This window comes from Filicampus tigris, chromosome 8 (genome assembly GCF_054856515.1).
Source record: "Filicampus tigris isolate MCC_2025a chromosome 8, RoL_Ftig_1.0, whole genome shotgun sequence".
Lineage (NCBI taxonomy): Eukaryota > Metazoa > Chordata > Actinopteri > Syngnathiformes > Syngnathidae > Filicampus > Filicampus tigris.
Window position 1 is genome coordinate 15,107,543 of NC_141224.1, and position 21,018 is coordinate 15,128,560.

At 38.5% G+C, this 21,018-nt stretch overlaps 1 protein-coding gene across 3 annotated transcripts; it reads left to right on the plus strand.

Annotated features, from left to right (window-relative positions):
- Positions 1-671: 671 nt before the first annotated feature.
- On the plus strand, positions 672-20,730 carry mtbp (MDM2 binding protein). 3 transcript variants are annotated; one of them, XM_086037951.1, is made up of 23 exons: positions 672-854; positions 1,368-1,451; positions 1,633-1,706; positions 1,987-2,135; positions 3,903-3,961; positions 4,108-4,252; positions 4,459-4,573; positions 7,719-7,826; positions 10,327-10,421; positions 10,958-11,024; positions 11,153-11,270; positions 12,415-12,591; positions 13,425-13,535; positions 14,802-14,945; positions 16,068-16,161; positions 16,282-16,440; positions 16,766-16,861; positions 16,970-17,230; positions 17,319-17,452; positions 18,265-18,377; positions 19,392-19,505; positions 20,331-20,396; positions 20,478-20,730. In XM_086037951.1, the coding sequence occupies exons 1-23, from the start codon at positions 788-790 to the stop codon at positions 20,520-20,522; spliced, it is 2,595 nt and encodes an 864-aa protein (XP_085894077.1). In that variant the 5' UTR covers positions 672-787; the 3' UTR covers positions 20,523-20,730. The 3 variants fall into 3 exon arrangements, with proteins under 3 accessions (XP_085894077.1, XP_085894078.1, XP_085894079.1); XM_086037952.1 differs by having other exon boundaries at positions 16,071-16,161; XM_086037953.1 differs by lacking the exon at positions 7,719-7,826.
- Positions 20,731-21,018: the final 288 nt, after the last annotated feature.

The following is a 21,018-nucleotide window of genomic DNA, read 5'->3' on the forward strand; positions in this document are numbered from 1 at the left end:
TTAATTTAACAAAGGAAAACACTTTTCAGAATCTCCATTGTCATTTCTATAATAATGACATGTTTAATCATGTATTGAAATTGTGATTTATTTTTGTAAGCTATTATCAAAATTGTAAAAATAAAAACTTTACATGTTACACTATGTAGTGAATCTACATCAGCGGTCACAAACCTTTTTGAAACTGAGATCTACTTCTTTGGTATTGATAATGCGAAGGATTACCAGTAACAAATTTGCTCTGATTACTTTTGATAATGTTAATATTTAAAAAAAAAAAAAGATATTCATTCATGCATGATAAAGATTCCGCTCAAGAATTAGTGAACCGAAATATCAATATGCGACATTTAATTGAATTTCTACTCATCTCTGCCAGTGTACATTTTCTACAACATGCCCTCCAACAATCACAATGTGTCCCATCACTGCTGAGTGATTTTTCGAACAGGCTCGTAGGCTACTCATGTGGTCCTTGGGGCTACCATGGTGCCAGCGGGCACAGTGTTGGTGGTACTTCACTATGAAAAAAAGGGAAAGAAGCGGCATAAAATGTCATCTGTAATATGAAAGTGAAAAAGGAAAGGAAAGGGAAGTTTAAAAAAAAACAAAACCGATACTATTTCTGTCCAGTGGGTGGCGGTCGTGTATTTTCCTTGCACGTATTTGCAAACATACGAAACAGAAGAAGAGTAAGTGGTGGGAAATTTGATAGACGGGCGGAAATTGTTGTAAATAGTTTCAAACAAGCGGCGTTTTTATGTTATTATTCGCAAGATAACACGAAATGGACAGGTATGTGTTGGTTTTATCGGTTTGTCAGGCGGATTACGAAGAAACGGAGGAGTGCAAATGTAAGTTTTCACTCGTGTGAAATTACCGTGCTATCAGCGTTTACTAACCTTTCGGCCATGGTGGATTTCGTTAGATGTTCCTAAATAAATACGAAAGGGACATATACACTTGACAATACTTCGTTAGATTGACTTTTTAAAGACTGCCCAAACGACGATTACGCTAAACAGATCGTAGCAACCTGTAATTTTTTTCATAGACAAGAGGAAAACGTGTAATTATGAATCTATTTTGTTGTTTCGAATGTTACATCTAATTTCAGTAACGGGGATGAATACAATAACTGTCCATATCATTAGGTACACTTGCACACATTGTACAGTAATGCCAAGCGTACTGTTATCACCAAGAGAACAATGTTCAGGTCTGACTGGCACGTCAGAGCGTTATTAATTTCATATCTTTATCACTGGGTTCAGTCTGTGGTAATACTTAACTGGACTAAATTTAGGTATTACTGATTTCACAAGTATTGGTGGCTGGTTGTTTAAACCTATTGTTGTCTTGCACAGGTCTGGACCAATTGAAGCAGATTTATGACCAAATTTTGTCATTTTCCTCTCAACAAACAGCCAGAGGAATCTCTGTGCTCCCAGGTGCGTTATGACATCTATCCATGTATCTATCTATCTATCTATCTATCTATCTATCTATCTATCTATCTATCTATCTATCTATCTATCTATCTATCTATCTATCTATCTATCTATCTATATGAGGTCTCACTCATAAAAGCATCATGTTGTTACTGTAAAATTGACTTCCTCTTCTTTGTAGCGTCTTCTCTCAGTGGAAGCCCTTCAGTTCAGAGGTGGTACTTTGCTGTTCAGGCATGTCACGGCGAAATGCAGGTAGAATTTTGGAATTGACGTCCCCCAAAACACAGTTTCTGTTTGAGCTTGTTATATTTTCTGATGCAAGAAATGGCATAGCCTCTGGACAGAAGAAAAAATAATGTAATAATAATTCATCCGACACGAGTGAGTCATGATACTGGTAAAAATACACAATGCCAAAGATTCATGAATACAATTTTTAAAAATGTAGCTAACTTAAACACAATTAAGGTAACACTTTATTGAATGAAAGGTGAAAATAAACATACTGTACCTATATATACATGTGTTGTAGTTTTGCAGCTCAGACTGGGAAGAGGTGGGGGCAGTCCACCAGAGAGCAAACAGTGAAGAGGAGAAGCAAACTACATTGGAGCTGTGTGCTGATTCCTTGAGTCTTCAGGAAGGATCGGTTCAAAAGTGTGATGAAGCAACTCTGACTGAGTGAGATTTGATTTTCTCTGCAGTTGTTGCAATATTTGATCGGTTTTGTCAAGTTTAGAAGTTGTTGCCTATGTTTCAAATAGACAACATTTACTGATCTGAGCATTAAACAAAAAACTGGTGCAAGAGATGGCCCCAAAACATTCAATCTTCATTCTATTTTCAGCTTGCAGAAACACAGAATTTGACTACATATAATAAAGATGTAAATAATTTTTAATGAGTCCAACTTAAATTGGAGAATGCTGTACACAAAACACGTATGGAAAAAATTTATTAAGCAAAATTAATTAATTATTCACTTTTTTATCCGGTCAATAAATACCTTACAAGTTGTTGAACTAGATGATATAAGGAATAAGTATAGCATAGCAGAGGCATTTGAAGTTGCTGAAATCCATGCCGGTCGGTGTTACATCACAAGCAAGCCAGCAGCGACGTGTAGGATCTTATGGATGGTAATTTGTCAACTGGAAATGTCAGAAAATGCTCTTTTGTAGTATGCATGTGTACATGATCAATACAAAAATTTGAAAGCCTTAGATTAACCAGGAAATGCCAGCGGTTCGCTAGCTTTTCTGGGTACGCGGTCAGCGTACTGCTGTCACTTGTTGAGTGACAACTGTGGACACTGACAGTGGCGGATTCATTCGTACAGTAATCACATATACTCGCACTTGAATGGCATGAGGGTGAAAGATACGGGAAGTGTCCTTCACAATTATTTATGACATTAGTCTACTCATTAGCAATTTCTCAATTTAGGTTATTACTGTTAAAATTTAAATTAGTATTAGTCAATACTTTGCCCATCTTGAGTAAATTATGTGTGCATTTTTTTCAGGAGCTGATCATTATTTGCGCGTGCGCATGAATGGTCTGAGGCTGTTCTAAATTTGTCCGCAGAATACGCACAAATTCAAGTACAAAAAACGGGGTCTTGGCGGCATATTGTGGCATGTTTCAGAAAGAGCACAAAAACCACAAATAGGTATGTTTTTCAGTAAATTGCTGAGAATAGGTTCCATAGAAAAAATAGGTGCTGGGTCCATGAATGGACCACTACGTTTCCTGGTTCAGTTAGAATGTGTAGTTAATCTGTTCTCATCGGCATGCTGTTCACATTTTGACAGCATGAGACCAAGACAATTGATCTTCAGTAACATGCTCTTGCGAGGCTTCAAAAAGGATATTTTCAGAGGAAAGTGGCCACTGAGCTTAGAGTGTCACTTAGTGTCATCAGCAAGTTGAAACATGGATACAAAGTGACTGAAAGTCTCAGAAACGCATAGAAGTAGACGTCTTTGGAAAAGTACTGACCGAATGGATCAAAAACGTTTTGTGATTTTTTTTTTTCCATTTCACCTTTTTGTTAGAGACCAGCAATTTGTGTAAAAAGTGATGAAACATTGAACAGTTGCACATGTGCGTTCAAAAATTTAGAGAAGGACAAATTAAGTTGACCTGGCAAGGTTATATTGCATTTAGGTGCATCCTGAAATTTCACCCAAAAGATGAATTTTTGTTAGTTGTGTATATAATGTGGCATCTACAGATAGCATTCAAATACAGTATACCTTTGAGGGCCTTTCAGAAGAAGTGGCAATGCTGTAAATGCTGCAAACCCGGTTAGCATTTTATTTTGCAAAGTAACATTAGTGCGAATGCACTCATCATTCACTTCATACAGCTGTTACCCATGTGTGGCGTTATTAGAAAGAAAATCGTCAGTGAAAGAGCTTATCCTGTTTGGTTTTTATTTAATAGGTTGCTCGAGGAGGCTGCAGAAGGAGTGCACGCGTTGTCAGACAAACTTCCCCCTCCAGGTACAGTTAAGCAATCCATATTAAATCATTTATTTCATTTGGGTTTTTTTGTGAGGTAACAGTATGTCCTTTTTTAGGTCCTTTAATACTGTCAAATATGTACTGTAGATCCATTTAATTTTTTTCTGCTCGACCCCTCCCCTCAGGTAAAGCATTGGTAGATGTCCTGGTGTTTGGCTGTGCTGAGGAGTGTCCTGCCTTAAACATCCTGCTACCGCTGCTGGGGGCCCTTAGACACATGAGCTGCTGGCACTCTGCCAAGATCACTGTCATCACTCAGCATATGACAGGGTGAGAATTTGTGTTACTGTCTTCGTACCGCTAGGGGGCATTAGAGGCGTGAACACGAGCAGGTGTCAAGATGGATGGCTGAAATACTACTCAGTTGTACCGTATATTATGCTTGATTTGATCTTCTCTTGAACTTTTATCTTTGATTATATGGAATAAAATCGAATGGCATAAAGTAAATGTTGATCATATAATCTTTCTCTCAGGTGGCAAAAAACTGCATCGTACCTGAGTGCTGGTCTATTTGAGTCTTCTGAATTAACCAGCTGTATCAATGCAAGTGAACTTTGGAGAGGGGGCTTGGTTGTTCGAGAGAAGAAGGTAATGATGGATTGCATGCAGTTTGCATTTTTTTTTGCACATATGTATTTTTCTGACCTTCATCACTATTTGGCCTCAGGGTATAAACGGATGAAGTATGTTTATCATGCAGGAAATTGTTTTGTTTTCTGGACATTGCTAGAGTGTTGCTCTCCAGTAATCACACAGAAAATGCGGTAAAGCAAGTAACTTAACATAATGTGGGAAATCATCCTGTTGTTATGAGATGTGTTTGCAATGCATGCAGTATTTGTTCATGTATTTCTGGAACAATCACTGCGGAGATCTTGAGAGAGTTGCATCCTTTTTAAACTTACTGACCATCTAGTAAATGCTTTGTTGTCTTACTGCTATGCACTCTGGACAGCACAGCTCACTGAGCCGACATGAGTTTAATCGCATCTTGGGTGATTTGGTCAAGTGGAAAGCTCACAAAAACATTAAAAAAAAGAAAATAAAAAAACAATATTGCATAATGATGGCGGACCTTGAAAATAATTAATTTATCCAGGAAGCTTCTCATTCTTCTTATATGCAGTTTAAAATTTTTGGTTGTGTGGACATGGTGGGTTCTTAGGAATAAATACAAACTTGGAAAAATAGAATTTGTAGTTTAATGGGCTTGTTTGAATGATGTGTGAATTGACACTTGACAAAACTCATCACTATCATTATAATATCCAAATCAATAATGTATTGCAACTGTGAAAGTTTATGGTGCGAAGTCACGATCTACTGTAAATGTGTGCCACATTTAAAGGTAAATGTGGTAAAAATGAAATAGTTGGAGAAATAGCAGTGTGTGATGTTTCTTTAACTTAAAAGTAGTGTACATCGCCTCAAAAAAAAAAAAAAAAAATATATATATATATATATATATACATACATACACACACACATATATATATATGTGTGTATGTATGTATATATGTGTATGTATGTATATATATATATATATATACATACATACACACACACACACATATATATATATATATATATATATATATATATATTTTATTTTTTTATTATAAAATACAATTTATTGGTTGAGCTATGGTGTAGTTTCCATGTATGTAGCAAGCACAGCTTCTCGTTGACCTTTTCCAATAAACTGCTGCTAGGAGATGTGAGCAGGCTTAGGGTGGCAGTTGGTGAAAGCTGCTCAGCGGGAGAGAACAGGATGAAGGAATTCCCGCGCGAGTGAAAACCTGCAAACGGGCCTCGTACTGCAATCCGTGTGTATGTGCACTCTAGGCGTGTGTGCGTTGTACTTTTGCAGCAACGGAACGTATGTGATTTCATTTGGAAACTAGCAGCAATTAATAGTTCAGTCAGTTGATGGATTTGCATAAAAGATATTTCCTTCATTAATAATCTAAAGAGAGGAATGAGTTGAGAGTTGTTGACTTCAGAAAGCATACTTTTCCACAATATTTGAAGAAAAAAATATTTTGTTTTATTTTCAGCTCTTATAACAGTGTCATTGGTATGTGATTTTGGCATGTCCTATACGCACTGCCATTCTAACTCCCTTGTGTATAATAAAGCTTTAAATAATGCAAAATATTTTTTTACACCACAAGATATTTGATGAAATATGTCACTTTGATCATGCATATTCAATTTTCCTAATCATATTCAACATTTTGCATGCGTCCCTGAAATTGTTGCCCACACTAGGCTAAACCCTGACCCTCTGAATTTTGCAGTGACAACACGACCAGCTTTTGGTCATTATTCAATGGAGGTTGAAACAGTGAATCATTGCAGATCGTTTCATCATATTATGTGTTGCAGTTGAACCTTGTCAAGTTAACTTGCCCTCGCTGTCAAAGTGAATTATCAATTGATATAAAACCTTTGAGAAATTCAAAACATATTTGTTAGATAGTACAGTCAGCTTGCTAACTGAAGTATGTTGCTAAGTGAAGCTCCACCAAGTGCGTATTAAATGCTATCATTAGCCAGTAATGTCCACCATGTCAGCAATCCCAAATGTTGCTGTTTACATGTACGGTATATTGACTGTCTGCAGTTAGTTTATTTTTAATTTTTAAACGTGGGAGCTTGACCTATATGCATTTCTAACAGCATAACATCTATTTCAGGGGTCTTCAACCTTATTGAAACTGAGAGCTACTTCTTGAGTACTGATTAATGCAAAGTGCTACCAGTTTGATACCCACTTTAGAGCTACATTTAACTTTATTAGTAATTGACGGCATTGATTTAATTATCAACAATGATTTTTAACAAGACAATAAACAGATACATTTCGATTTGCAACACTAAAGCCCACTGTATCCCACTGAGATGCAATCGTTTACGAGTGTTGGCGAAGGTAGCGAAGGCGTGTTCACGTCAGGATTCATCAGGGTTCATGTCCGGAGAATGTTTGGCGAACGTTTGCAGCCTACAACGAACCCTGATGAGAACGCAACATTTGCTACCTCCACAAACACTCGCAAATGTTCGCTACAAAAACGATGATGCAATATTATTTTCAGTCTGTATGTACTGTTTTTAACCTGACCAGCTTCAAATCGTGAGGCATCACATTCATTTTTCACCTGTTTGTCTGATAAGCATATTGCTGCATACAATCGGGCCGAAACCTCCTATGTCCCGATTTAGTCAATTGCATATTTTTTTCTCAAATTTGTACTATTAGTCAGTCAACGCCTCTGCCTTATTTTTTATTTTATTTTATTTTTATTGACCAATTGAAAATGATTAAAATGGCTTGTTGTCTTTGACGAAGCAATGATAATAGTTGAAAAAAAATGTCACGTTTTTGGGGTTTCCTGAAAACTGACGATTTTGGAGGGACCAGGATTCCACCCAGCACCAGGGACGTACAGCAACCTTTTTTTTTTGTTTGTTTGTTTGTTTGTTTTTTAGCTAAAAAATTGTTTCACATTCAGCTTTGTGTCTTTTTTCCATTCCCATGACCACCATTTATATTAGTTGGGCTTCAATCTGAGACTACTGGTTGCTTCTAAGAAGTGCAATGCAATATTACACTAAGACAGTTTTTGACTTTTATCCCTATTTCAGCCTGAGAGACTACGTATGAGTTGATCACCTGCTGCCACTGCTACCACATCTGATATTTTCTCTGTTTATTGTTGTTTTCATTCAGCATGTGTCAGAGCTTCGTTTCAATGGCTTTTCTCTGCGCACTCCAGTATATAAAACCAATCTCATGGACGAGCCACGCTTTACTGCAGACCACAAACTACACTCTGAGGTGATTTCTTACAACTGCCTTTTCAAGCTTCATTCACTCTTGTTGAGGAACTTCATCACGGAGGAACCTTTTAAAGTCAAAAGCCCCTCCAAAAATTGTCAACTAAAATCTTTAAAATTCTGAAAATATACCTCAAAGGACAACTTGGAGTTTTCAACTTCTCATCATCATCATTGTGCGTGATTTCGTGCAAATTTCTCAAGACTAGACACTGAAATGTAACCTAAAGGGGAAGTCAACCCACACATATTTTTTGATAAATATTGCGTTTGTGGAATAAGAGTTAATCCACCCGTTTTTAGCCATGTCTGGGGCGGCCATTTTGTCACTTCTGTTGACTGAAAATGACATCACAACTGCGCAGGGCTCAGGTAACAACCAATCACGGCTGACCTGTTTTCTGAAGCTGAGCCATGATTGGTCATTTCCTGAGCCCTGGGCAGTTGTGGTGTCATTTCCAGTCGACAGAAGTGACAAAATGGCCAAAAGAGCTGAATTTTGCTGCTTAACTCATATTCCACAAACTCAATATTAATCAGAATGCCGTGCTTCAACTCATGGGCCTGCTGGGAACATATTCTTGAAAAAAGTATGTTTGGGTTGATTTCCGCTTTAAGGTGTATTAATTAAATAACAGTTGTATCCACAAGAAAATTCTAATGTAAATAATGCGTAACGGAAAACCAAAATAGCAATTGATGAGGGTGAAAATAAACAGCAGCTTATTTCTGTCACTGTCACGTAAGGGCACGTCTGTCAGGCGTCTTTGAAGGATGAATGGTTTTACTTAGCATGACAGTTAAAGACATAACTTCCAATGGAAAATGATTTAGTTTGTTTAACACAAAACCATTTTACCAAAAAGTCTGGTTAAAATAATTTCCCATTCCCTTACTTCATGATTTGCTAGTGTTACCCAGATTGCTAAAATGGGTGACGTCACTGCCGCTTTGTGCCCTGTAAGAGCACGAACAATAAAGCCCACAGCCCACTGTTCAAGCAAATAATGATAGCGGTGTGAATTTCTGGCACAAACCCCCGGTGTTTGTTTAAAAGGTGTATAGTGCACAGTGTGAAAGCTGTGAATGTATTTAGAGAGAACACTCGATGTGAGACAAGGTCTTTAATAACAGTTGGTAGAGCGCTGCATTATAATGAGCTTTCTGATGTAGATTAATAGCCATACCAATAAAAACCAAGGTGTGTGCACTGCACACAAAGTTATGGTTAGTATGGGGTCCATAACAGAGTGTGGGGGTGTGTGTGTGCCTGTGCATTAGACAGTGAGAGCGAGCAATCGGATGATAGCTCGGAGAGGCAGATGGTGGGGATCATCTTGGCACACGAATAAACCAAAAATAGTGAGGGATAGCAAAACTGTCCCAGCGCTGTTGTGCAAACTATATGCTTGCAGTGACTGCATCACAATTGTGACTCTTCACTCACCAATGTGTTTGACCGCAGTAGACATGGTGGTCACACTGATGAGCTATGGAAAAGCCAAACAAGTTTATTCGGTGAGACATTCATAAGAAATACAAATATTCTCTCCAACACTTGTGAAGCAGTTTTATGATAGCAATTCGAGCAGCAGTAATGAGGGATCACATCACCCACCGTCAACCAATAAATTAGCATTATGAGGCAAGATATTTTTGGTGCTGGACTTTACCACAATAGCAATTCAAATGGTACAGACGTGTCAAAATGTATGATAGTTACAGACAAATTGAATATAATGGCACAAGTACAGCTATAGAAACATATGTTTGCTACAACTAAGTGGGGAAATAAATATCATTTTTGTAATAAGAAGCAGCCATCACAAACGTATTGTGTGCCTAATATTCAGTGGAATGTTTAAATAATTGCTTTGGCACATCAGTGTGAAGCCAAACTGCAGACTTGACCTTTGGCAGCAGTCTGAGTGACTTTTTAGAAAGAACACTCACTGAACATTGCTGAAAATAAACACTACTTGGTAATTTGGGCTTTAATTCTTTTCAGATGATTACATTGGAGGTGTTTGTTTAAGACTAAATCGTGTTTACTGTATCATTCAATTTGATCGGATTTAAATGAAGACCATGAAAAAAACAAAAAAAACAGTAACTGTGATTAGCTTAAATGCACCCACTCACGGCCCCCAAGAAATAAGGTTACTGTATGTAATCATTTGTTTGTGAATATAAGCATCTACAATCAGAATCAGGATGTGAGTTATTTGTTATAATGGTCCACAAATGAAAACAAGGATTTTAATTGTTTGCTCTTCATCTGTAACAACTGAAACAAAGTGGTATTTACTTTAACGTTTAAGTCTTAGGGGGTAGTTGGATCGGCCATGTAGTAGTGGAATTGAACATAATGATCGTGATAAGAATCGGAATGACTGACACAATAATGTTAATGTAATATCCTCATCTGTTGTCTGGACAAATAATGATTCAACATTTGCTTCCAAGTGACAAGTCATTACTGTTGTTCTTCATGTTTGCAGGTCTTCCAGTACTACGCACCGGTTTTAGACCTGCTTCATCTGGTTACTCTGTCAGACCTGCCCAGCTTCCTGATGTCTAGCACACACTTTGAACTGTATCCTCACTTCTAAAGTCCGCGCTTCCATACAATCAGTCAGACTTTGAGACCCCCACTAGTGTTCATAATTGTGCTGGAGCAATTGCAATTTCAAGGACCTATCATAAGTTACACTTAGATTTAGATGCAAGCCGTATACAGATGTATGCAAATCAAGGAAGCCTTTAAAACATTAAAGAGCTTGTAAATCAGCACCTTCATGCAAAAAAAACAAAGTGAGGTTTACCCCAGCCCCAGAGCAATGACTGAACTTCTCAAACACTGCCACGCTGCCACCACCCCCTCAACATCATCGTAACATTCCTCATTATGAGACTTAATGTTGAGTTTGCCTTGTAATTGGCTAAATATAATCACATTTTGCTGAATAACAGTCATTTATGTTCACAAGATATATTTTTGCCTTGCGGCATAAATTATAGCATTACTTGTTTTTAAGACCATTTAAAAATAATTTCAACTTCTTCTGCAGCACACTCTTAGTCGTCTTGCTCTATTTTATACACCTTAACGAGACAAAAAAAAAACTTAAGAGTGCTGTCTGGGAAGTCAGTGAAATCGAAACTTCTTTTGGAGCAGCTCAAGTCACTGCGTGGAAAGGTAGTGATCACTTCAGCTTTCTTCCGTGTCACAACTTTGAACTTGTCATGCTCAAATTCATTTTGTTCAATGAGAGGTTGTCTGCCAGAGGCATTGTAAGTGAATCAAATATATATTTATGTGCTCAGGTAGGAGCTTTGTTCAGCCTTTCCTGCATCATCACCGCCATCGCACAGCCGCCAGAAGGCCAAATCAGTTCACAGCGCTGGAAAGAATCTCTAGCCAGGAGACCCAAGTCTTTGCTCAGTCAGTCCTTTCAATACCTCATTAAATGACGAGTCATATCTTGTATATAAGAAATAAATTGGTAACCGGAGCTACATTGTTACAGATGATAAAGCCTTCTGTGGATGAGGCAGACTAGTCAAAAACACTCTTGGAAGAATCCTAAAGCTGTATTAAAGATGTAACTGATGCAACTTGATTGTATTCCTGTGGAAATCGTAGTGCAGAAAAAAATGATAGGAAAAAAATAAGATTGAAATATGATCTTATTATAGTGGGTTTTAGGGATGTCCCGATCACATTTTTTTGACACCCGAGTCTGAGTCCGCATCGCTGGTTTTAAAGATATGCTGAGCCCAAGTCCCGATCCGATACCTCGGTAATACTTAAAAAAAAAAAAAAAAAAATTAAAAAGAGCGCATATAAAAGTTGTCTCAAATTAATATAGAAATGTACATACAGACATGTATATATGGTACATAAATGTGTATATGTTAAATATATATATTATATAATATAAATATATATAGCGTGTATATTAAACTTATTAAATGCAGTGGTGAATAAGCTTACTTGTGAACTAACAATTTACGCTCCTTAAACTTCTATTTGAAGTTACGTGTCACAATTGCTAACCGGGCTGTTGCTCTCCCAACTCTTATGCTGTTGAATGAGGCAGCTTCATAGCAGCTAAGGCAGATTTAGGCTATTTTGGAAGAATCCTTTGGCTTAACCTGAGTGTTTTCACATCGTTTGTGTCTCCCTGTTGCTCCAAACAGCTGCAGCACGGAGGGAGACTGCTGTGAACACGTGCTTGTACGGCTCTACTGCCACTCTGACCGTTATACCCGCCAAATAGAAAAATATAACAATGTGTAATATAAAAGTAAGCAATTACTGCTCCATTTGACAAGATATCTATAGCTTTGGATTATTTGGTCACTGTGTGACAAATAAAATTTCAGCAAATGAAGAAAAACAATCATTTTGCCCTGATCCCCGAACAACTGAAAACCACGAAATTGGCACCCAAATTCCTATCACGTGATCGTATTGGGACATCCCTAGTGGGTGTCGTATCGTAGTGCAGTGGCAAATCTTACCATTAAAGCTTCAATCAGAAGAATATCTGTGTTTTGACTTATATTTATGTTTCCTTTTGCAGTACCTGATGTTGAGGTCAAGGGAGAGAGTGGTCACTATTTCCTGTTGGTCCAAGGCTCAGACAGTACTGAGGATGGAGTTTGCACCGTTAGGGTGTTGCACTCTGACAGCCAAATTAATGGCGTGCCTGCCATGGCAACATTTTTGGGGCTGCCTGGACAGAAGCTGCTGTCATCAGGTATAGTGTATTGTAATGCTGTATGAAGAGTATTCACAAGAGCCCAGTTGTTCACATCAACAATTGCGACTTACAGTAAAATGAAAGCCAGTGGTTCCTTTATTCTTCGCTCCATGAAAGGACAATATGGTAGGGGTGAATTATTTGAGAGATGAGATAAATTAAAATGTACCGGTATTCAATTTAAGGAATTGAATTGTTTATTGCTTGTTTGTTGGGGGGGAAAAAAAAAAAAAAACATCAATGGAAAGCGAACCCTAAAAATGAATTGCATATTAAATTGCAAGACAAAGAGAAAAAAAGTCACAATTCTATTTTTTTCAAAATTGTTCAGCCGTAGTAGGCGCTAATGTGTGCATTGGTTCTTTCTCCACGAGCATCACCTGTTGTTTTAATGGCTGTCCTTGTCTGCTCTTGATATATGATATGATATTCAAGAGAGTTTCTACGATTGTTAATATTTTATGTAACCTTCAGAAGACATCTGTGAAATACGTACTAAAAAAATATGCCCCAACTGTGCTGCCATGAGTCAGCAGAGTTTTCACTACAAGTGATCTTAATGCCAACGTGATGGTTCTTTTCCCCAACACTCTAGTGTGGAAAACCATGTCTTTTACTTTTTTGCAGTCTTTTACTGCCATTGGTCTTTATTTTTGTCTGCTGAAATTTTGGCTTTTCTGTACTTTATACTGCGTAGCTGAAGGCAGGGTCACATGTCCTATGAGCCCTTGCCCCAATTGAGAATGAAGCTTTGCACAGATCATTCCCAGCTGGGCCGGTAATACACATTCACCCGGCCTTTTTTATTCACTGCTCTTTCTCCATTCCAGGAGGTACTAGAAGCGACATCCAGTCTCTGCCTTGTCTCCAAGGAGACGGTCTGCTGAGAAGAGAGCGGAAGGTGGCCCATGTCCAGGCACTGGTAATTAAAGAATACTTCAGTAAGTACTTGTTCTGTAAAGCTGGTGACATGAAGAAATAATGTGAATAGATTCAGAGTGGTACGGAATGTGGTACATCCTGAGCATATTACATTATTAAAACCAGAGACCACAACAGTACACTATGGCACACAAAGGTGACAAATGACAAAGGTCATTCATTTTTTTATGTTTTAACAATAATATTGTCATCATATGCCTTATCATAATTTTGCTTGCACGTTGCACACAATGAGACATATGAAGCACTTCACCTCAGACACACTGATACAAAATATTGTCTCTACATGTGTGCTGCATTATTTAATTTGCTTATTATCAAGGTTATAAATTGCAGTAAAATATTGGTTGATGATTTTCTACTAGTTTGCCACTAAGACAGCTAAACAAGATAACTACAATGTTCTAATACAGTAATGTCGGTATAAATTACGCTGATTGAGGTTCTGTCTCAACAGACAAAGAAATTGTTTTTTCTTTGCATTTTAGTAGCTCCAGTGAAATGGGTCTAACACCACCATCCAATCAGTGGCCTCGCTCAGCTTCATCGTTATTGCTTTAGGCACTTGCTGGTGCATAGGACGCCTCGCAATATCATTAATTTACAGACGCACAGCAGACAAAGATAGTGACGCTATAGTGGAGTACAGCGAGATAAAAGAAAATGAAGTTCTTCAACCTTGAGGAAACAAACTCGGGCTGCACTTTGACAAGACTGCGAGGAGAGCCGTCAAACCACAGGGCTAATTGAAAATTGCTATATATACGCAATGATTTCACATTATAGTGAAGAGGGTGCCTGTCTAGACGCAAAAGTTAAGAAGAAAAATAGAAATAGAACAGCAAGTTTTGTTACTGTCAGTTATTTTAATAATAATGAAAAAAAAAAGTTAGTTGTCGTTATAGTAAGCAGTACTATAGAACTGCATTGAATCATACTGGGAGGTACAGTATTATTTTATTTTGCAACACTAGTTGAGTAGTGGAAGTCATTACTTTGTGCTCATACATTGACTGTTATGTCTTTGCTACGTGACTATACACTGAAAACATTTCGTCAAATGGTTGCATGAAATAAGCTCGTCTTGCATCCAGATACGTTTTATCAGTAGACTCTCACTCCTTTAAAAAATAGATTTGTATCCAGACGCTTTAATTTCATGCAACCGCTTGATGAAATAAAATTGAGTAAATTAAACACACCACTTTGTTCAATGAGAACATATCCACCAAAGTGTCAAAAGGCCAGTCTGTTTGTGTGTCCAGAACAGGAAAAAAAATCCTCTTCAATACCACCCAATGACTTGAAGGCCATTCTGAGCATGGTTAGGGAGCAATACTTGAAGATGACTGACTCCACGCTTCCCCGGGCCTCTTCCCTGAGTGACAGCATGGCCACGAAGCACTCAGGTACAATTGGACTGACACAGTTTGATGCATACATACTGTAGTCCAAAACTGCTCGCCTGGGTTTCTGCAATAACCGTTTGGAACGATGAATAGACTTGTTGTGCTTGTAAATCTCTGACTAAAATGTAATGATTATACGAATATACTCTTTGCTGTGCTTGACCTTTTAGAAGTCTTGAATGATTCATTTAATTCAAAGATGATCATCGATATGAAAAGTGCGGTGCACATGGGCAACGCATAAAGTCACAGTCAAAGAACTCGCTATAACTCTTGCAGTTTCCGAAAGCACATATTCAGACTTGCCAATGGATTGTTACACAGCTCTGTGTCTGTAAGATCACGTCAGCAAATGCATTTATTAGCAATAATTCTCTGTACTTTGTGCTGGAAATAATCGATTCTGTTTTAAATGCATTTGTACTTGCATCTCAAGCACTTGACATATCTGAAATACTAGAGTCAAACAAGTACACAATTAGGCAAATAGTGGCCATGTCATAAGCATTTTATTTCAGCTGCCAAAGATGTTATCTGTTCATCGCTGTTTGCTAGTTAGCAACGTTATATTAAGTTGTTATCCATGTAAAATTGCGCATGGGTATGTTATTGGCATAGCAAGAGGTACCCATAGAGAATGAATGCCTGCCTGCCTTGTTTGGATCTCTCACGCAGTCTGATTGCACAAACAAACAAAATGCAGTGGTCATAAATCAATGTAATGCTCACATTTTGGGCACTGAGATTTCAGTTCCATCTGCCATGGGTTAAGCATCTTGACCTGGCTCGAGCTAAAAGTTTCGATAACCGTTGCAATCCATCATACAGTGCAGCTTACCGTATAGGGTCTGCACGTGGAAGGAGCCTTGTAGGCTTGTTTATGATTGCACCAGATGTCTTTTGTTGCCGTTACAAAATGCTTTCCATGGGTAGTAAATTAACTGAGATGCACAGCTCGCGCATGTGGTTTTCAAACCTTCATTTTGTTCTTTACCTCATCTGAAGGTCAAGGGATGTCTCAACAACCTAACAGCAACTTAAAATGTATTAGTAAGATGAGAGACAATGTGATTTGACTTGTGAACTTGCTACACCAAGTCCAACTTATTTCCTTTATAACAGCAGTAGACACGATGCCCCACGCTCAGTCATTTTGGCCCGAGAGGAGCGTCCTGCACAACATTGAGAACCTGCAGAAAAGACGACAGAGGAGAAGGTAAAGCACGCCTGTGGCATCGAAATGATCTGTTCACAGCATTGTCAATTAGTCAATGTACTGTATGACCATTCAGCATGCAGTCAACTGCAATTACTAATGTTTTGTATTGTGTCTTAGACTTGGCTTGTTAGGTTCCGGCTCCAGCGACAGCCTGCTGGGTCCTAAAGACTGCCCCAAGGGTTCCACTACCTTACTGGACGCCAAAGAACTTTTAAAACACTTCACACTTGATGGCAAGCCGACGAGTGAACTGCAACCTCTAGCGCTTGTTAGAGGGTAAGACAAGTCATTTGAATGAGCGCTGTTTGCACCTTTTTCTGAAAATGTAGAATGGCATTTGAGGGAAGGGAAAACATGATTTAAAAAAAAAAAAAAAAAGACATTTCATTGGCAGACAGAAAAAAGGCAAACAAAATCACTGTGTACTATAGTTCATTGCTAAGAAGAAGCTCGGCCACGGTGAGGGTTTTATTTGGATCATTAGTCTGCCTCAGTAAAACCTGTGTGACCTTTGTTGGAATACCATTTGGAGGGAAACATGTTTCATTGTGTCTGACAGACCATCTCATTCCACTCTCTTCTCTGTGCTGTTTTTCTTCAGTCATAATGTGTTCCAGTTGTCACCAGACTTGTCTCCCGGCAGTGTCAGTAAGATGTCCTTCACAAAGTCCACAACCTCCCATTACCACGGCATAGAGTAAGTATCTACCATCTCAAATTCCTTTGTGAGGTGTTGATTGGATTCTTTTCATTGCACTTTTTTTTTTTAACAGTCTGCTGTCTTCCTATCTTTGGGTTTATATAGCTTCTGCCTGGATAACCAGCACTCCTTGGACCGAGACCAGGCTTTTGTACGGCTCCAGTCCCGACTCATTCGCTACGAGACGCAAACCACCTGCTCCAGGGAACCGTGTGTCCTACCGTTTGCGAGCAGCCCCGCCCCTTCTCCCGCGGTGATGTCGGAACCAGGAAGTGTACCTGATGGGGAGACTCTACAGAACGCTGATGTAGCCCGACTCAAACGCAGGTCCTGGGACACAGATGTTGGAGGCTATCCCCGCAAGAGGTAGGTGGACGCGTGGATTAATGCACAAGTTGGTGGAATCATTTCAGAGTTTGACTGTGAAAGCATTGAAATGAATGATGTACTGTAGGCAAGCCAAGTCCGAGAGCAGCGACTCCGTCTGTTCTCAGGGCAGTGGCAGTAATGGGACACACCCTATGCAACGGCAACCTCCCAGATCCCAGTCGGTCTCCTCTTCCTCTTCTGCTCCAAGAACATCATCTGGTAAAGACAAATCAACCTAACCTTAACCAAACAACGTAACATTTTTTACACATTTTATACTTGTACACATTTTGGAGAAACGTAGCAACACAATGGCCAGTTGAGCATTGTCGAAGCTGAATTTAAATAAGTAAAATGTATATTGCAATACGTATTGAGGTTTTTTTGTTCCGTTACCAATACATTGGTCCCATTACGTACAAGTTTAATTCAGCCAAAAATATCCAAGCTCGTAACTCAGTTTTCTTGTGTATCCAGTCAATTTTCCCTTTTGAAATGAATTGGAATGCGATTCAGTTACAGCCCCCACAAAACCACCACAATTATTTGTTACATGCTTTTGATAAAGAAAAATAGCACTTTATTGTATAAAAACATAATAAAGCACAATACCGGTATTTATATTACTGTACTTTAGTGGGGTTTCTATTTTTGTGTCTTGGATGTGGTGTGTTGTGATGTGTGCCTTTTAGGGTTGTGGCTTAGTGAGTGATGTCAGGGGCTGGAGTCCTTGCGAGTGTTCTCATTTTGTATTTATGTGTTTGACACTTTGTCTTGATTAATAAACCTCATTGCCCACTGTGTTATAGTACTTTTTTTTTCCTTTCACTTGAGTGGCAGATTATTTAAATCTTACTTCTACCTTACCTTTGTCTCGCAATCAAAGCAAAAAAAACGACCGAGCCTCGTAACTTGAAAAACTTGTAAATTGGGGCACTGTTAAGTCAAGGTACTTCTTTACACAGTGTTTTATTGTATCTCTCTCTGTAGAAAGTTACATAGCTTTATGATTTTCTTTGGTTTCTTCCCAGGTTTGCTGAACCAGTCTTCAGCTGACAAGCATGAAACGCAGGAGCACAAGACTGATCACAGGCTGACATACAAAAACAATGCCAAGGAATCGCGTTCCCAGAAACACAATAGGGTGAGTTTGAGTGTGTGGTGTTAAAAAATAAATACCATTTACCTTCATTACTCACTACATTGTTATTTTTACCTAACTCTTCGTGAGTCATTTTCTTTTAAAGCGGTTGCTTTTAAAATCTGCAGAAGAAAGAGAAACATTATCAACAATTTTACAAATATTATAACAACTTCTGTGTAGTAAATTCAGTCAAAGAAAAATTGTAAACATTATGCGGACCCCCTGAAAACTTTCATGAATAAAAAGCCTTAAATCAAGTGTACCATTTACTAACACACACACACCAGCTCACACACTGGAGGCCAACAACAAATTCACCCACAGTCCATCCAACAAATGAGAATCGTATAATAGGTTTAGCAAAAATAAATGACGTATGTTTGCGATGTTATCACTTGCTGTGGTTACAGATTATTTACGGCATGCCCATGCACACACATGGAAATGACGCACGACTATGCACTCACTTTATTACCTGCACACACGTCGCAGGCTGAATCCCGACCTTGATGTGTTCTGATCTGTGAACATTATGCTAACAGGAGATGTGTGCAGTCAGCAATACTAATCTGCAGGCGTCCACACGTGTACAAAAACGGTCGACGCAATTCAGGAATAACGGCAGCAGTTAATTCAGGACAGAGATTAAAAACAGTCTCCTAAGTGGAAGTGAAAGGCACCGATGATCCCTCAGTGTAATTTATGTCGTTTATTCCGATCGGCTGCTGTCGAAAGAGTGAAGGTGGCTCCATTTACTTCCGAGTGTGTGCTGTCAACTCTTTCAGTAAAACTGTGTGCCTTTCACCTGAGAGCTTACGCAATCGTTTTAAAGACAGTAAGGCCCTTCTTCTTCAAAGTCGTGACGTTTTGACATCCATTCTTTGAGAAGGAAGCCTTGCCAAAATGAGTTTGCGTGAAGTGCGTCGACGTTTGGCGAAAAGGGAATTAACACAAGTAGATTTAAGGTTTTAGTATTGTGTCCATGAGAATGTGCGTGTCCTTTGTTGCCCTCAGATGCTGCAGGAGGTAGTCGTTAAAACACTCAAACAGCACGGGATCAGCGCCGAGCATAAATGCTTTGAGGCTTGCAGCAAGAGACTGTTTGATATCTCCAAATTCTTTCTCAAGGTTGGTGCCCACACACACTCAGCACTGGCCATTCGTTCACTCTGAACTCTCTTTTAGTCATTTGTTTACCTCCCGCCAGGACTGCAGTGTCCACCATATGTTGTTTTTGGTTACAAATTTGTGCAACAAATAAACTTCAGTGGGAACAGTTTGACTAAACCTCCCTTGCTTCTCTACCCAATATGTATTCTTTATTTATTTTGAGCTCACCTTTTAAAGGGGACACATAATGGGAATGGACTTTTAATGTTTATATACAAGTAGTTCGGTCTCTTGAGTGCCTGAACCTCCATTAAGTCTGAAATTAAACAACCAAGTAAATCATTGGGTATCTGCCTAATTTTGAAAAATGTTTGCGGGAGCACGATGTTCTTTACCTCCACCCCCATGTTATGACATAATAACAGACTTCATCAGGTTTTTCAGCCACTGACTTGACACCAAGGCTGGCCAAAGAATCACTTTCACATGGCCAAAGCACAATCTTGTCAACAGTATAGGCAAGCAGAGCTGCAATGTTAGCACAGATTAGTGTTAGCTAACAGGGGTAACATTGGCTTCTGCCACTTATGCTATAACAATGTTTGTCTAACTTGTCGACCTAGGCAAAAGTGAACACTATTATTTATAAGTGGTAAGGGCATTTAACATTTTCAGAACATTGATTTAAAAATAATAAAGCTTTAAAAAAAACATTATTTTTGTACTTTAGAGTGCATTTGTTTTTGTAGGTTTTAGAAGAAGCTCTTTGAAACTTTTGAGCTTTGACTTCAAATGTTCACTTAGCTCGATAAAAAGAAAAAGGGTGGAAATGTTTGTTCTCAGGATCTGAAGACATCTCGTGGTCTGCATGATGAGATGAAGAAGGCAGCTGGCAGCAATGCTAAACAGGTAACATCAGCACGCATCAATGTTCCCTTCCACACATGAACTCATGAAATCCTCTTCAACTCACATGTTGCGTTAACATAGGTCATTGACTGGGTGCTGGAGAAGACCTTGAAGAAAGGAAGATGATTTGGAGTGCCTACTTCAACATTTCCACGTTTTACTTTGAAATGCTTTCCTAGTGTGTTGAAAATTATTTTTTATTAAGTCAATTTTAATTTGCTTTTAAAAAAGCCCCCCTTTTGTTTTAACTACGCATACACTGTAAATGTTCATATTTAATTATTGTTCATATTTCATTATTGCAGGACAATAAAATTTTTATATTTCCTTTCCACTTGTCTGCCTGTATGCAACGATTTAATAGCAGAGTTAAAAATGTATCAAAAGTAATTAAAACTAAGCCCTTAATATATCTTATTAGTTTGCTGCTGTCCAGTTGTAGTATTTCAGCCAATATTATACAGTGGAGTCACGAAGGTAGCAGTGATGGCAAAGAACAGTGTGATAACAATGTAACCAGAAATTGAACTTTGCAACATAGAAACGTGTGTGGCTACTCTGTATGGTATAACCAGTATAATTAATTAAAGACCAATTACACATGCAGATTAATTTTACCAAG

What these genes read in the sequence shown, in the direction of transcription:
- mtbp (XM_086037951.1), top strand. Translation starts at nt 788, where the DNA reads ATGGACAGGTATGTGTTGGTTTTATCGGTTTGTCAGGCGGATTACGAA. An exon ending in GGTAATTAAAGAATACTTCA is followed by an intron (nt 13,536 to 14,801) that starts GTAAGTACTTGT and finishes TTGTGTGTCCAG; the next exon opens with AACAGGAAAAAAAATCCTCT. An exon ending in CCTCTAGCGCTTGTTAGAGG is followed by an intron (nt 16,441 to 16,765) that starts GTAAGACAAGTC and finishes GTTTTTCTTCAG; the next exon opens with TCATAATGTGTTCCAGTTGT.